Source organism: Candoia aspera, chromosome 5 (assembly GCF_035149785.1).
Source record: "Candoia aspera isolate rCanAsp1 chromosome 5, rCanAsp1.hap2, whole genome shotgun sequence".
NCBI classification, from domain to species: domain Eukaryota; kingdom Metazoa; phylum Chordata; class Lepidosauria; order Squamata; family Boidae; genus Candoia; species Candoia aspera.
Genome location: NC_086157.1, coordinates 44,969,179 through 44,986,066, shown reverse-complemented (window position 1 = coordinate 44,986,066; position 16,888 = coordinate 44,969,179). Strand labels below are relative to the sequence as shown.

At 39.6% G+C, this 16,888-nt stretch overlaps 1 protein-coding gene across 1 annotated transcript in view; it reads right to left on the bottom strand.

The window, feature by feature from the left end:
• The window catches only part of FRMPD4 (FERM and PDZ domain containing 4), a 243,355-nt gene extending 228,180 nt beyond the window's left edge, over positions 1-15,175 (bottom strand). The window contains exon 1 of the mRNA XM_063305095.1: positions 14,949-15,175. Coding sequence (XP_063161165.1) covers positions 14,949-14,989 — 41 coding nt within the window. The 5' untranslated portion in view covers positions 14,990-15,175. The remainder of the gene's footprint in view (positions 1-14,948) is intronic.
• Between the last annotated feature and the right edge of the window lie 1,713 nt (positions 15,176-16,888).

Here is a 16,888-nt window from a genome sequence, read left to right as displayed (position 1 = left end):
CAAGTATGAGATGTTTTCTCAAATTACATTTCTGCTTTGGACTTAAATTTCTTTTATCTGATCATGATCTTGGTTGTGGCTCTTCTCCTGTTCCTCAAGGTTACTCTTAGATCCCATTACACTTTCTTAAGATAACAATCCTCAACTTGCCTTCACTGACCATCCTGGTATTGGTATATTTGATACTGGTTTTAAGTTGGAAAGTGTAATGGTCCAGTGATATTGGTGAATAAAAAATGTCCTCTGTTTCTAGCTACTCAGTCAGTGTGCATTCACTAACATGCCAGGTCTGATTTGATCCTTATGATTGTGCTAAATTAACAATAAGGAGAAATTTGATCTTGAAAATATAAAGGCAATTCTTTTCCTGGAGAACATGAGTGGAATGCAGAATATATACCTTAGGCCAATTAATAGGCTCTGATAATGATTGTTTGATGTTTGAGGAACTGCAAGTATACATATCATTTGCCCAAAAGATATGGGCCAATCTCTAAATAAGGCCCAGCAATTCTAGGCACCTCAGAATCCCTGCTAGCATTGGAAGATTTGCTTTTATTTACAAAATATTAAACTAAGAACAATTTTTCAATCATTACTAGAATTCACTAAATTACATGTTCAAGGGTATAAGGTGGCATGGAAAAAAGAAGAGAGATATTCATTACCCAGTTGTCAATGGAAAACCATTTCATTATCTAAATATCACATTCCAATGGATTTAAATTATTTATTTAATAAAAAGGATTGTTCCGTGTTCCTACACATTCCTTTAAGGAAAAAGGAACAGATGATTGTTGAACATGTGCTCAGAATTCAATAATGGACCATATGATATGGTTGTGTGCTATAATGGCTCCCTTTTGGAAGATGTTTGTTTCTATAAAGTATATAAAGTATTTGATTGTTTTTTAGATTCCCTGGTTCTTTTGACTTCTTGGAAACTAACAGGACAACTATTATGATACTATTTAATGATATATACAGATAAAACAATGTTGGAAACACCCCCACTGTGTATTAGTTACACAAAGAACTGAAGAAGGTTCCTCTCTAGGTTGAAGATACATTTCATCACTGGGAGTCTTAGAAATGTATATGCTTAATTTCACACCTCCATTGTTATTGTTATGAATTCTGATTTAAATGTTAATAATTCAGTTGTATAATATGACATTAATTCATAAGTAATAGTGCTGTATGCAGATTTCAAAAATAATTCTGCTTTAAACTTAAAGTGCTTCACACAAGAACAGTGCTTTACTGCTATTAAAGCACTTGTTTGTACTAAAATTGGAACGATACTGCTATTAAATCCAAAAAGACATTGCTGCTTTAAGAATCACATTAAAGACACACTGCTTTAATGATTTAATTAATGATTGCAGCAGCAATTTTTTCAGACTCGCAAAAGACTGGAACAGATGGGTGTGCTTTACAAACAGAAAAAAGGTGTTGGGCAAGGTCCAAAGCTGTTCTTCCAAATCATTTGACCACCATGCACAGCCCCTACATATAAAATTAGTTTTCCTCAGTCTATGAAACAAGTATTGTCTTACAGGGCTTTTTCCCCCTTTCCCCTTCTTCTTTTCTTTTTGCAAGTAAATTAAAAGAAAAAGAAATAAATAAACATGCCATGGATAATTCTCGAAATTATTTCTTAATAAAAGTGTAGTCCAGGTTATAAACACAAAGAAGAAAAACAGAACTAGCGTTATAAAAAATGCCATACACAAAATTTAGTGAAACCAGAAATAACTTTTCCAGTGACTTGTGACTCATGCCTTCTCAGCCCTACTTTGATTCATTTTGTACAAAAATTGCAATTAAGGTTTCCTACTATGTATATGATGCTGAAGTTTTTTATCCAGAGATTTTTTTAAAAAATATATTCAATACAATCTCTGCAGTCTCATTTGGAGAGGATTCCAGTAATTTCTACTGAGACAAAAAGAGGTATTTCCTTAAATTTGTGGGTAGGTAATAGATGCATTTAAACATATAACTCTTTTCTCCAAGAATTTCCTTGTTTGGTCCTACTCTAGCTTTTCTCTGATTTTATAAGAACAGATTAATAGTTCAGACAACTTTACTACTGAAAGGGAAAAAAAATATTTTTATATTTATCTTTGCAGCTGGCAACATAATTATTCTCTTCAATTCCTCCCTGTTACGCATAACAACATAATGCTGAATAAAATATGTTTATACAGCATCTAATTCTTCCCTTTATAAAACTTTAAATAAAGAAGAAATCTTTTATAATCTGTATTAGTCATGTCAACATAATCAAGACTCTTCTTTACATAATGTGGATGTGTATTCACTACCCTATTCTTGCCAGTATTTAAATTTAGAACAGGTTTTTGTTTAATGTCCATTGGAGTTAATAAATTCAAATAAATAAAAAATAATTAATTAATTAAAATGAAAATAGTTATAAAAAGATGCCTTCCTTTTATCTTGGTAGCAAAATCAACGTTTTGAAAAAGAGTATCTTAAAAACTATTTTTAAAAGAAGAAATTCACAAAAATTAATCTGTGATTAATATCAGCAAATAAGAAAGAGAAGAAAAATGCATGGATCTGAAGGTTACCCATACAGGAGAAAATGTGTGTTTAAAAATTGAACATTTACTGCTGGCTATATATTCAACAGCAACCTTCCTCAGTGGGATGCTTCTTAGTGTCTAGGGGCTACCAGCTGGGAAATTTTCAGTTTCCATCCCAACACATATAAAAGATGCCAGGTTGAAAAATGTAGGAAAAATAGAATATATTCAACTTCTAAAAATAACCCTAATAGAATCCAAAGCATATTCATTTAGTAGTAGCTCAAATTTAAAAGGGATTATTTTGTAAAGAAGCATATTTAAAATAGCAGCCATAACGTAAAAGAGGCGTTGCAAAAATTCAGAACCTTAACTTCTTCCAGAATGTTACATTCCAAGTAGACTGGATTCACACTTTGCACTAAGCATATCTTGGTTGATTTGGTTTGTCTTAATATATTGCATGATCCTAGCCCACTGTGCTTTATTCTCTGAACTATGGTCAAGCAAACCATGGCTTGGGTAATAAACCAATAATTAACAAGTATATACTCTGAATGTTCCCCATCTGTAAATTTGTAACTGATAATTAGTAAAATATTTGATTAATTTTTAATTTTAATTATTATCTTGTATTAAGTTTTTCTGAATTAAATGTGGGTTTGGTTTATTATCATGGATGTATTATTTTATCACATGGTTTACTGTTGCAAGTGGCTGGAAGAATTCAACACATAGAAATTTAATAAATAATTGTTAAATATTACATGTATATGTTTATACTGTATGCTCAGTACAGTGGATTCACTACAGGAAATTGAGCCATTCAGCTCAAAGTTTATCCCACTGTTTTGCTGCTGAACCTATGTAGTGTAAGAAGGTACAGTTTTCAACTGTCCCCAGCTCCACAGTAAAGGTGAATGGCTCTATTGGTTAAATACAGAAGAAAAGCTGATTAAATTTGATTAAAGGAGTTTCTTTAAAATCTAACTATAAAGAGCACCCAAGATACCTTATAATATAAAAACCACAGTAAGAACAGAAGATAAAAATGCAGAGAATTAAAAACCAGAGCTATATCAAAAGCCATTTGTAACATTAAAAGAATCCAAAAGTCTATAGAAATAATAATGGTTTAACCGTCCATCTGGAGAGTTAAGATAATACACTTACGGTATAAGATTTGGTTTGGGGAGAATCAGGTTCAAATCTCTACCATTCATTCTAGTCACTAATTCTCTCTCGTCATTTTCTCTCCACATTATAGGGTTGTTGTGGAAATATAATTAGGTGAGACCCTTACATTATTCTCTTTCATCATCATGTTTATTACAGCCCTAAGGCCAGTTAAAATCAAAATATATAATAGTAACAATCTTACACACACACACACACACACACAGAAACATTATCCTCTTTTAGATTTCAGAGAAGAAGATGGGATATCAAGTCAATAAATAAATATGATAGAGAAAGCCACCTGAGTGTACAAAAGAGGGACATCCCACAACTTTGACACAACTCAAAAGTTCCTATCTCTTACCCCAAAGCAATCTATCTCCCAAGAAAAAAAATCGGCTATGGCAAAAGTTACGGAGACTTCTCCTATGTTGGCCATTTAAATAATACCACTTATAGAATTATAAGTAAAGCACAAATTAGATATCTGTATATGTTCCATTAACGCTAGAGTAATATGCTCCATTAAGTGAAACCAATATTCTGCATGAGGCATTCTTCCTCTGACTGAAGTTTCCCAACATTTTTAAAGATAGGCTCACAAAGCTATTGTGAAGTAATCCAACCTGAATATGACAAAGTTTGTAGCCATATTTATTTCCCTTAGGAAAAAAAGCAGTAAGCTTACTAGTCAAAGCTATGCAAAGGTAAAGAGAAGAAAGGAAAAAAAAACTAAGCAAAGGTTCTGTGGCTCATACATATTTAAATATTCATTTATTGGACTCTGTTGTAATAGTTACCTATGTTATTCTAAAGCAATCACATGTAAGAGCAGAAAGTACCTTAATAATTATGTGTCATCAAGTTGGTGTGATTCTTAGCAACCACATAGACAGATTTTCTCTAGAACAAACTGTTCCCAACCTGATCCTTCAGATCTTGCAAAGGCTTACCAATTACCATTGTAGTCCATCCGCCTTACTGCTGGTCATTCTTTTTTTCCCTTTCCTTCTATTTTTCCAAGTGTTATATACCTCTCATGAGAGCTAGGTCTTCACATAATGTGTGTAACGTATGATAATTTTAGCCTGGTTATTTGAGCCTCAAGTGAGCTATGGATTAATTTGTTTTATGATCCACTTGTTTATTTTCTTGGCTGTCCATGATATTCTCATGAGTCTTCTCCAACACCAACTTTCAAAGGCATCAATACTCCTTTTATCCTGTTTCTTCAAAATCTAACTTTCACTAGATTATCAAAGGGAAAAACATTGTCTCATGGTTCTTATCTTCATAGGTATAGACATATCACAGCACTGGAATATCTTTTCCAGAGCCTTCATGGCTATTCTTCCAAGTGCTAGTCTGTAGCATATATCTTGACTGTTTGTTCCTGTAGAGTGAATTGCAATAATCCAGTCTTGAGAAGATGAAGGTCTGAACAAATGCAACACCTCCTAGTCATGGAAGACTTGCAACTGATGCACAGGATTCAGTTGTACAAAACTTCTTATGGCCATGACCTTTATCTGCTGCTTGAGCAGGAGTCATTACTCCAGGACAATTCCTAACAGTCTCCAGACACAGACAGTGCCCATACTAATATTGGATAAGGGGGCCAACCTTGCATGCATTACTGAGATCTGGCTTGGCGTGGGGAGAGGGCGTATACCTCTCTAAAATATACCTGGTCAGGTCTCAGGTTTGGCACCAGCCACAGTCTCATGGCCAGGGCAGTAGAATACTATTGTATTTTGGGATAACTCTGAGGGTTGTCAGGGGTCCCGCTCTGCAGATAACTGGGTGTGAGATCTTACTTGTGAGGCTGAGCCTTGGGGATCAGTTGGGATTGTTGCTACTGTACCAGCCTCTCTCATACATAACAGCTTCTCTCCCTGTGTTGCTCAATGCCATCTCTGGGCTGGCAGTGAAGAGCCTCAGGCTTATGGATGTGCCCTCTTCCTGGGAGCAGACACAGAGGGAACTCAGCGATGCCTCCTTGAGGGAGGGGATGAAAAAGGCAAAACCATCACTAGTTCCCACAGATCTGGACACTTTCTATACAGTCTCAAACCTTCCCTTTTTGAAGAAATTTGTTGAGAAGGTGATCAGCCCACATGGAGAGGGCCACTCATGGAGGAAGCAGATTATCTAGACTATTTTCAGCCTGGTTTCAGCCTGGAATATGTTACTGAAACAGCTTTGGATCACTTGTTAATGACCTCTGGTAGCTCAGGATGGGAGTAGTGAATCCATCTTAGCCCTCCTCAGTATCTTGGCAGCCTTAAATATCATCAACTATGGTATCCTTCTGGACCAGCTTAGAGGGAAGGGAGTAGGAGTCACTGTTCTGCAGTGGTTCTTCTCCTTCCTCTGGGGCAAGTCAGTGTTTGTGCAGGATTGCATAGTCCAAGACCCCTGGTTTATGTGATTCCTAGGGACTCCATTCTCCCTCTCTTCTCAGTATGCTGATGATACTCAATTGTACATCTCTGTCCCCCACTATCCAAGTAAAACTGTCATAGTTCACTCCGTGTCTGGAGCCATACGGGTCTACATGCATAAGAACAGGCTTCAGCTTAGCCAATCAAAGCCCAGGTGGCGGGGCAGGGGTAGAACCCATAGATCTAGGAACTGGAAAGATATCCTTTAATCGGGATAGGATCACTCAGCTTCAGTACAGTTCACAATCTGGGGGTCCTCCTGGACTCACAGCTCCTGCTGAAAGAGTAGGTGGCAGCTATGACTGGGGGCCATTTGCATCTTAACTTTCACTTGGTCCATTCATGGATTATGGGGCCCTGCTCACAGTCATTTATTTATTTTATATATTTTAGATTTTTTTATCTCACCTTTATTATTTTTATAAATAACTCAAGCAGCAAACATACCTAATACTCCTTCATCCTCCCTTTTTCCCCACAACAAAAACCCTGTGAGGTGAGTTGGGCTGACTGGCCCAAAGTCACCCAGCTTAGTTACCTCCCAATTAGATTATATCAATGCTTACCTGGCAGGGGAGATACCATGATCATATCAATGCATTCTACATGGCACTAACCTTGGAGGCCACCCAAAAGCTTCAAAGGATCCCAAATCTGGCAGTGCAGGTAGTTATGGGCATCCCATGTTACACCCATATAATACCTCTACTGTGTCAGCTGCACTGGCTTCCTCTATCACCTGCAAAGCCCTACGTGGCATAGAGCCAGGTTATCACCTGCTTCCAAGGTTATCTATCTATCGCACGTGCTCCAACAAAGACCAGGCCTTCTGGATCTCTTCATCAAAGTAATGTATTTTTATGTCAGCCCTCCAAGGTAGACCAGGCTAGGAAACCTAAGTCATGCATGCTAATACCACTTTTATATTATAAGGTTATAGTATCAAAATCTTACAAATCTGAATGCTCTTCCCCTCCCTCTCTTTATCTTCGTGAGAACTAGGGAAGGTCTTGCCTGAGACACTTATTCAGGTTACAGTTCTGGCCCAGACTCAGATTTCTTTTATCTGACCACTGCCTTGGTTGTGGCTCTTTCTCCTGTTCCTGAAGGTTATTCCTTCTTCCCATTACATCCTATGGGACCCAGAAGCTACATCTTCTCTGTACTTGCCCCTGCCCTTTTTCTTCCCTCAACATACAGTTGGCTCTAACCTGACAGACCTTTAGGGAGGTGGTTAAGACCTAGGTATTTCCCTGGCTCTTGGAGTCAGGATAACCTCAGTCCCCAATTGTTGAGATTTCAGTACTGATCACCATTTAACCATTTCAATATGTTCTAATGAAATACGTTATTTTTGTGTTGATTGATTATAGTTTTATCCTCTTATTTTCTGTACGCCACCCATGGTTCGAGCTGGCTGTCAATATAAATGTTTTAACAAAATAAAAATTAATAAATAAGTGTTTCACCATTCATACATCTAACCTGGGGTGGTGATGTATAACTAGGTATTGTCCACACATTAATATCTCATCCCACGCTGACATATGATCTTCCCAGCAGCTTCATATAATTATTACAGGAGAAATATCCAAGCCCTACTATACCTATAATAGAACTGTGAGCTCAACTTCTCTGCATTCACCACCACCAACTGGAACCAACCATTCAGGAAAGAGAACCACAGCAATTTATATCATAAAATTTAACAAATGTCGTGCAATCCTTTTGTTCTTTACCAAATAGGTGCTATTATCTAGAATAACCTTAATTGTCATGCCATGCCTAAACGAATTGACATTCACAGCAGGCAGTAAACAATTCCAGTAAATTCAAAATTGCTGGTCAAATATGTTTCCTTTTACCTTTAGATAAGATCTGCTGTTTGCAGCTAATCAATGTAACATGGAAATTAAAGAAAGCTTCATTGATGAAGGTCTTGTCTAGATGTATCACACTGCAAAAGCTCTATCTTAAATGCTATTAATCTTCTAGAAAAGTGATCCCTGTTATCCAAAATCCACAGGGGTTATGCTTGTAGCTTTATATTATAAGTACACATTTAAGGATTCAGGCTGAATATAGGTGAAGCAAATTACAGAGTACCAATCTACTATTTTCAAACATATCACCTGTTTCTGTAGAGAGCAAGGGAGGTGACCTTGACAGAAATATGTAAAAACCATTATCTAGGCAAGGATGACTGAAACATTCTTTAAGTCCTGGGATGCAAGATAATATTCAGAAGCAGTTCAGGTAAATGCCTCCCTAAATTACTGGGGTATAAGAAAGAGGGGAGGGATAGCACAATCAGACTTGCAAGATTCTGTTATTATAGTCTATCTCAGTAAAGTATAATTATAGTCTTCCTGGGGAGTTGATCTGGCCTGGTCTTTTTAGTGCAGCTGACATGAGCTAACACATATTCTCACTTCATTCACTGTATTAGATGGCTTTGGGGTGCCACTCCACAGATTGCTGAGTGTGAGGTCTTGTTTGTGAAATTGGGCTGTAGGGATCAGGCTACTGCACAGCAGCCTCCCTGCCAGAACTGCTGAAGTCTGAGGCCAGATTGGTGGTGGAGTTTCCCAGACTTATAATTTGGGGGACTTCAATCTGCTGCCCTTGGGTGTGGACTCAGAGGCAGTTCAGGAGTTCATGACCACCATGGCAGCCATGGACTTGATCCAAGTCATCTCTGGCCTGACTCATAGCAGAGGCCAAACATTAGACCTAGTTCTATCTCAGGGCAGTGGCAAGGTGATCTGGAGTTGGAAGATGTTACCATCAGCCCTTTGTCATGGCCGGATAATTCCCTGATGGCTCTGGAATGCTCTAGTATCACATCTCCTCGTAGGGAAGCAGGAGCTATACTAACAGTCTATCCTGAGTTGTTGTTGTTGTTGTTGTTATTATTATTATTATTATTATTGTAGTTCCCCTCCTGGGACTGGTTCCAATCAATGTTGGTATGGGGCAGAAGTTGAGCCCAAGGTGATTTGTGAGGTGCCTCGGGGCTCTACCCTTTCCCATTTCTATTTGACATCTACATGAAGCCACTGGGTAAGGTCATCTGTCAGCATGGGGTGTGGTATTATCAGTATGCTGATGATACCCAGTTGTACATCTCTACACTGGGGCAACCAAGGATTCGAGAGGTCCTTTCCCAATACCTGGAGGCTGTGAGGATCTGGATGGGGGAGAACAGTTTTGCTCAACCCTGGCAAGACTGAGTCACCATGGCTTTTAAGGGTATGCAGTCCTGGAGATTGTCTATCTTTAACTCTGGCTGGGGATGTACCTCTACAATCAGAGTCCGTGTGCAATTTTGGGATCCTCCTGGATTCATAGCTCCTGCTCAAAGATGACTCATGCCTTAGTCACTTCCCATTTGGATTACTTTACCATGCTCTTCATGGGGCACTTGGAAGCTGCAGCTGGTCCAGAATGCAGCGATGCAGTCCCTTTCTGGCATTTCTCATTATTCCCATATAACACCTCTGCTTTGCAAACTGCACTGGCTCCTAGGTGCAATTCAAGGTGCTAGTTATCACATATAACATATATCCTTGCTATTTGCAGGACTGCTTATCTCCCACTGTCTCCACTTGACTTACCAGATCTAGCAGAGAGAGCATACTAATAGACTCTTCCATTAAACAATGTCATCCTGTTGGAAACCAGAGCCATGTCTTTATGACAGCACCTACCCTATGGAGCAGCATCCCCCAGCTCTATAGGCATTCTAAAAAATAATCCAGTGCATTGTTTAGAAGTGTTCCTGCTCAAAACAAATACAAAAATTAATTGGGGTGTGGTGGAGTTACAGACTATTGGTTTTTCTTCTGATAAATGGATACTTTGTGACCAGCACTCCCACATTAGATTACCTTACACAAATACAGAGAATTACAAAATTATATTATCTACAAACTTAATTGTAGAAAACATAAATTGCTCTTATCTACTGAAAAATTATACCAGATGTAAAGATATACTCTTTTAAAGTATTAAATAATTAATACAACTTCAGGTAGTCCTTGGTTGATGACCACTCATTGAGCAACTGTTCAAAGTTATGACAGTGCTAAGTGACGGGTACTTACAATCAGCCCTCAAAGTTCTGGCCAGCCCAGCACCCCCACAGTCACGTGATCGCAATCCAGGCACTTGGCAACCAGCTCATGCTTATGACCATAGTAGCATCCACTGTCATGTGATCACCATTTGCGACCTTCCCTGCTGGCTTCCCACAAGCAGTCAGTGGAGAAGGGAAAGTTGCAAATTGCTCCTAGTCACTCCCCCTCCTGCGGCTTTTTCTCCCAAAGAGTCTGGCTATGGAGTATGAGATCCCTCCATAGCACGCACGCACCTGCAGCACAGTCCCCAAACTATGGAGCACATGGCACTGCAACAGCTACTGGCACACCCTCCCTCACCAGCAGCAGCCCCCTCAGCCCCGCTATACTTGTGCCACACCATGACAGCCACCAGCGCACACGCCCCCACCCAGTGGCCACCTTCTGCCCAGCTACAATCGCGCTGTGCCGCAGCAGCAACCCGCCAGCCAGCTTGCCAGGGACTTAGGGCTTCCTGGTGGCTTCCCCATTGTGTTTGCTTGTTGGAAGCTGGCAGAAGGTTGTGAGGAGATCCTTGCTGAACAACCCACAATCCTTGCGAAATGACATCAGCGAGGACTGCCAGGAATGCCTTAACTAACCAATGCAGACACATGATGTCATGCTTTATGACTGCATCGCTTAGCAACAGAAATTGCAGTCCCAATTATTTTTGTTAGAAGACTAACAAAAGACTACCTAACGTAAACACTTTTCTTGTTTAATCAATGAAAACTTCTAACTGGGCTACAAAAAGGCCCAGTCTAAAAGACTAAATCTGTATAAATCCAAAGGCCCAAAATTATTCAGGGTACTCAGGAGTACACATATAGGACCTGCCTGCAACACTTTAAACCAAGCTTGTCTCTTTTTCAGTCTTTCAGTGTAGCTGTGCAACTGCACAATCCTGAGAAAAGAAACAGCTATTTTAAGAAACTGCAGGCAGGCATGTTATCAGCCCTGTGCACTCTGAAGCACATTTTTGCTTCTAAACATGAAGCAATGCACAGCTATAATGTAGACTACTTTGAGATATATTACCCAATGATCTGATTTCTTCTGTTCCTATGATTGCATGTCATATGTAGCGGAATACAAAGCAATCACTACAATTGCTATAAGGAATTTCCTTCTTGTTCATAAAATCAAAGAATATCCTGGGGCAGGATATCAGAAAAAAATTAGGGACTGATGCTGCTGCTAAATGTGAAAAACTAATTGAAATCAACTGATTTGAATTCCAGGAATCCCAATGTCAGACCCAATCTGTATTTCATGCCAACAAGGCTACTTACAAAATTGCTTTTTTGTTTTGTTTTTGCTAATGTATGTTGAGCTAAACTGATACCTACTAACCAGTTCATACCAAAGCTGTCTTCTTTTCTGATAGAGCTTGCTTGCATGTGACTCAGACTCTGTCCATGGTAGCTAAGCATTTAACCAAGAATAAAACAAGAACACTTTTAAGTTAACATTAAAGTGATTGCATGAATAGAAGGAGAGTTTTCAAAACAGTTGATCCTTTACAATCTTCCTCAAACTTTACACAGAATCCAGATCAGCTTTATAAATTGTCTGTGTGTGTGTGTGTGTGCATGCGCGTGTGTGTATGGAAAGAGAAAATTATAAACAATTTTAAATAAAAATGATTGACAGTAGAATTCTGCATAAATCTATTTAGACAAGTAATTTCCACTGAGTTATTTGAACTTGTTACCAAGTAAGAGTATTAGACTATAACCCAAAAATAACATACAATGTATTTCATTAGCAAGATGCCCACCAAATCGTGGAAATATGTATGGAAGTGCAAACATAAAAATGAATAATTCCTGGACAAGCATGCAAATGTCACTTTACACACATCCTGATTCTCCCCATGTTTGCTCTTGGCTACTGCTGCTTCTCAGTTAATAATAACTGCTTCTTCTCAGTTATAAATCCTTTATTTCATTCTTCTTTGTAGCTTACCACTGCTATGTTCTTCACAATTGCAAATATCTCAGTAATGTCTTCTACCCTGCCCTGATTTTTCTTCTCTAAATGTTTTTATTTTCCTTTTATGCAATTGTCCCTAATGGTTAAAAAAAAATCACACACTGAATAGGAAGTATTTTAAGGCCTCATTTGTATTGCCCTCTTTCCTTATGTTTTATTTATCCCTATCAGTGATGCCCAGGAGAACCAGACAAGTCTTAAACTAATTTGACCCCTTTAAGAACATTAGGAATTACAAGTCCCAGAATTTCCAGTCAAAATTAATTTTGATTGCAGGGGACTGTGGGAACTGAAGTTCTAGCATCTCAAAGGAGTTCCAACTGCCTTAAGCTGTGCCTGGCAATTTACAGATACAGGAACAACATTGATATGGGCAAAGGAAAGCACCTGGACAAATATACTAGCACAAATAAAGTCTTAGGAGGAATAACAGCCAATTCCTTATTTCCAGAATAGTAGTAGTAAACCAGTATAAACAGTAACCATCACTTAAGAATTTGGTAGCATAAAATTATTATAATCCATTCCCAAAATAACAATGATAACAAGACTGTTTTAGAAATTAAGGTGGAACTAACAAGGTAGCTATCATTCATCACAAGGATGCATCTTAAGTGCAATATATTAACTCTCCTTCAGAAAGCCAAACTGCACACAAGGATTTTCTAAAACGTCAACCACTAACTAAAATGTTAGTATTGTTACACATTACCACTTATTTCTATGAAGAACTAACAGTGATCACCTCTAACAAAAGTATTAAGATAAGTTATGCCAAAGGTGATGGGGAAAAATGGCAGGGCTAAAGCTGAAGAGGTAGAAACCAATAGATCCTAGGCTAGAAGTAACTGTTATATAAGTATGTAACAGCTGCTTTACAAAGTGAACTGTTTGATAACTTAGAAAAGGGTCAGGAAAAAGCCAAGAGTATGAGAAAAAAGCGACTTGGTAGAATAGGTTGTTGCAGGTAAATCATCTACATGTACCTGGTTCTATTCTTGTCTGTAATAATATACTGTAGATAATATAGCAGAGTATTGTATAAGTGTCTTCTGCTGAATAACCCAATTCTTGAATAAGAGGTTAAGTGTCTGAAGAGCTGTGATGTAACATTGTCAAATGGAAGTACACGATTTCACACCTGTGGTATTTTTTAATGTTAATATACTTGTACTATATAAAACTATCAATTTAATAGGTATATAACTCATAAGAACCCAAAACATATATTTACTTTATTTACTCAGCAAGTGTTTTCTCTGGGACTATACCCCATTTCAGTGACTGAAGAACAGGGAAATATATGTTTTGTCCAGTATATTCTGAAAATGGAATATGCTTCTTATTCAATCAAAAGTTGATTTTTGATACTTCTTACAAAAAGTCCTGGAGATGAAGCCCTTTCATTGTTTACTATTTCTTAGAACTACCTTTTGGGATACAAATCATACCCAAGTATATTACAAATAATATCACGACCATCACAATAATTAATATTTTAAAAAACAAAAAGAACAAATACAGCCATTTGCCTCCAGGAACCCTCTCCACAAAGCAATTATGGAGGTAGACCTAATGTGGGAAAGGCAGTGGAGAGCACCTAGAGCAGATCATTAAGAGGTCTGTACCATCCTTCTTTGAGAATGTGTAGATTCTCATAACACGTGCCTCCAATGAATTGTCTGAACTACACTGAAATAAATCTCAATAGCCTCAATCTAATCATTAACATTTCTGTGCAGTCTGAGGCCTAACTTTTCTCTAAATCGGTTTCTTTTCTGCTATTTACAGTAAATCTGTATTGTGACGAAAGTAAGAGTAGGTAAGGCTCTCATACAATGAATAGCTGCATTTCACCTATGCTTCGCTAAACCAAAATAGAATCATACTCTGGCACTGATGGCAAAGTTTGGGGAATGTCACACTTCCTCTAAAAATATTTGCGATCCAGTTCTAACTTCAAATAACACAAGGAATGCAACTAGATAAGATGTGCTGCCGTAACTCCAGCAAAATCAAAGATGGGTGTTTGGGCAAGCTTCTGAGCTGGGGGAACATGTTTTCTTTAAAAAAAAATCACACATAAAAAGCTGTGAAGCATTTCCAAGTATACCTTTTTTCCCATAAAGCTGGAAGTTCACCCCAGAGAATTTAGATCCAAGGGACTGGGAAACCATGGCTGGGGGACCTTCCTCCGCCTAAGTTCACTCTACCAACGCGCTGAAAATCGCCCACAAGGAAGTTCATCCCCAGGGGCATAAGCACGGTGCAGCACCAGCGCCAGAGTTCTGGAAGCAGCGCTCTTTGCCCGGAAGAGAGGGAACCCAACCTATTTCACCATGAACCGCCCTCCCCCGCCCCCCAGGCCGAAAACCCCTCGGATGTACCCGGAACAAATCGCCGGCTCCATGCCCCGACCCAGGAGAAGGTGCCATCAGTTGGGCAACGAAGACCTTGACTCGAGCGGTAAGGAAGTTGGATTAACGACTCACCTCTGAATTCCTTCCATTTCTTTACCGCCCCCAGCACTACAGAGCACAGCACCGGAACTGACAAGATAATCGGTATAGGCGGCGGCGGCGGCGGCGGCAGGAATTTCGGGGGAAAAAATCTACGAAAAAGGACTCAGGAGGAGGAGAAGCAGCAGCAGCACCTACCCGGAGAGCTTAGCAATCTTGACAAAGCTAAACACATCCATCCAGGGAGCCGCCTCAGCAATGCCTCACTTGTGCACTCGCTTGTTCATTCCAGCAGCAGCTCCGTGCCAGGAAGAAGGTTCTGCATGATTGTTTTCCTTCTCCAGCAACAGCAGCTATCCTTGCCGAGGAAATCGCCGGCGACGGCTCCTGCTACCCCCCTCCGGCCGGGAGCTAGGCGTGCAGCATCTCCCAGCACCTTTGAGATTTTGGAGAAAGCGCGCGCGCGCGCGCACCCTCCCTGCTTAGCTCGCTGAGGCGTTCGCTGGCGAAGTGAGCGCGCGCCCCCCCGCGCTTGCGCAGAGGTTTGCGTTGCGCGCAGCGAGGGGCCCGGGTGAAAGCAGTAGGGGCGAGTGCGTCGTGGAGCGCGAGCGGCTGGGGTCCGGAGGGGGCGAATGGAGGCGCAACCTGGTCCCACAGCTAAGAAAGCGGCAGATGCCGAGAAGGTCGCAGGTTGAAGACCAAGCTCACCTTTGAGTGTCTATTATTTTTACTTGAAGCTGAGCTCGTTGTAATTCTTTCACTGTGATGGAAAGTTAGAGCAGCAGGTATCTCGTTAGTTCAGCATTTTGTCCTCCCACCAAACGGGTAAAGCCTATACGGTCTTTTTAAAGCAACTGAAAACTTGGGACAGGGAAGGGTCTGGACAAATCGCACACCTCCCATATAAGATTAAGGAACAGTAATATTTCATTGGTTCATTAGTGCAAAAGGATCAGAATCATGCAAGGCATGGTATTCCCTGTGACACTCTTTGGAAGTGTAAGTTGGACTTTGAAGAAGCAGGATAGGAAGTGTACTGATGCCTTTAAACTTTGATGTTGGATGAATACCATGGACAGCCAAGAAAACAAACAAATGGATCATCAAATAAATAAGTCCGAAGTTCTCACTCGAGGTACAAATGACCAGGCTCAAATTGTGGGGCCTATGTGAAGGCCTAGCTCTCTGGAAAAGGCTCTAATGCTGAGAAAAGCGGAAGGAAGGAAAGAGGAGAAAAGGACGACCAGCAGGAAGGTGGATGGACTCAGTTACCGTGGCGATGAATGCACCATTAGAAGACGTGAAAGATCAGGTTAGGAACAGATTATCATGGAGAAAACATCTATGTGGTTGCTAAGAGTTGACAATGACTTGATGGCATATACTCAAGCAGTCATTAGTGCAGACAGGTCCCAAGGAATAAATGCCAGAAAGCTCCTTCTCTCCTTCAGCTCTGTGAAAGGAAATCAAATGGTGTTCTCACAGCTGATTGGGTTAACAGACCCATAGTTTACTGAACTAACCCAGTTCCCTGGGTTCAACACAATGTACTGAGCCACAAACTAGCCAACCACATTTTAGCCTCTGTTATGCTATGCAGCTCTATTCCAAAGATGGACACATTTCTGAAAAGATGTTAACCTTCACCTGGCACACCCTGCTTTCCTTCAACTGAATGATGGAAATTATTTTTGCTCTACATAGAAAAACTGCAATCTAAAGCAGTATGAATGGCTGTTTTGCCCTCCCCCCAAAAGTATTTTTGAACCCTTGGGTCAAATCAGCTTGATGACTTTGGGCCAGACAGTCTTTCTCAGTGCAACTGACCTAACACAGGAAAATAAGGAGGCAGGAATATTGTGTATGCAACCTTAAGTTGTACAAAATAAAGGCAGGACATAAGTACTATAATTAATTCTGGCTCTACTTCTACAATATGTAGTTTCACTTAAGCCCTAAGACAAAAAATATGCATTTCTAATGAACATGAACATGGTTGTCCTCAAAGGATATTTGTTGTATTAGTTTGTTCATAGAAAATAGTACAAAAAGGAAGAATTTATACAGCTAGTCCTCAGCTTACAACCACAATGGAGACTGAAACTTCTGTTGCTAAGTGAGGCAATCATTTAGTGAGT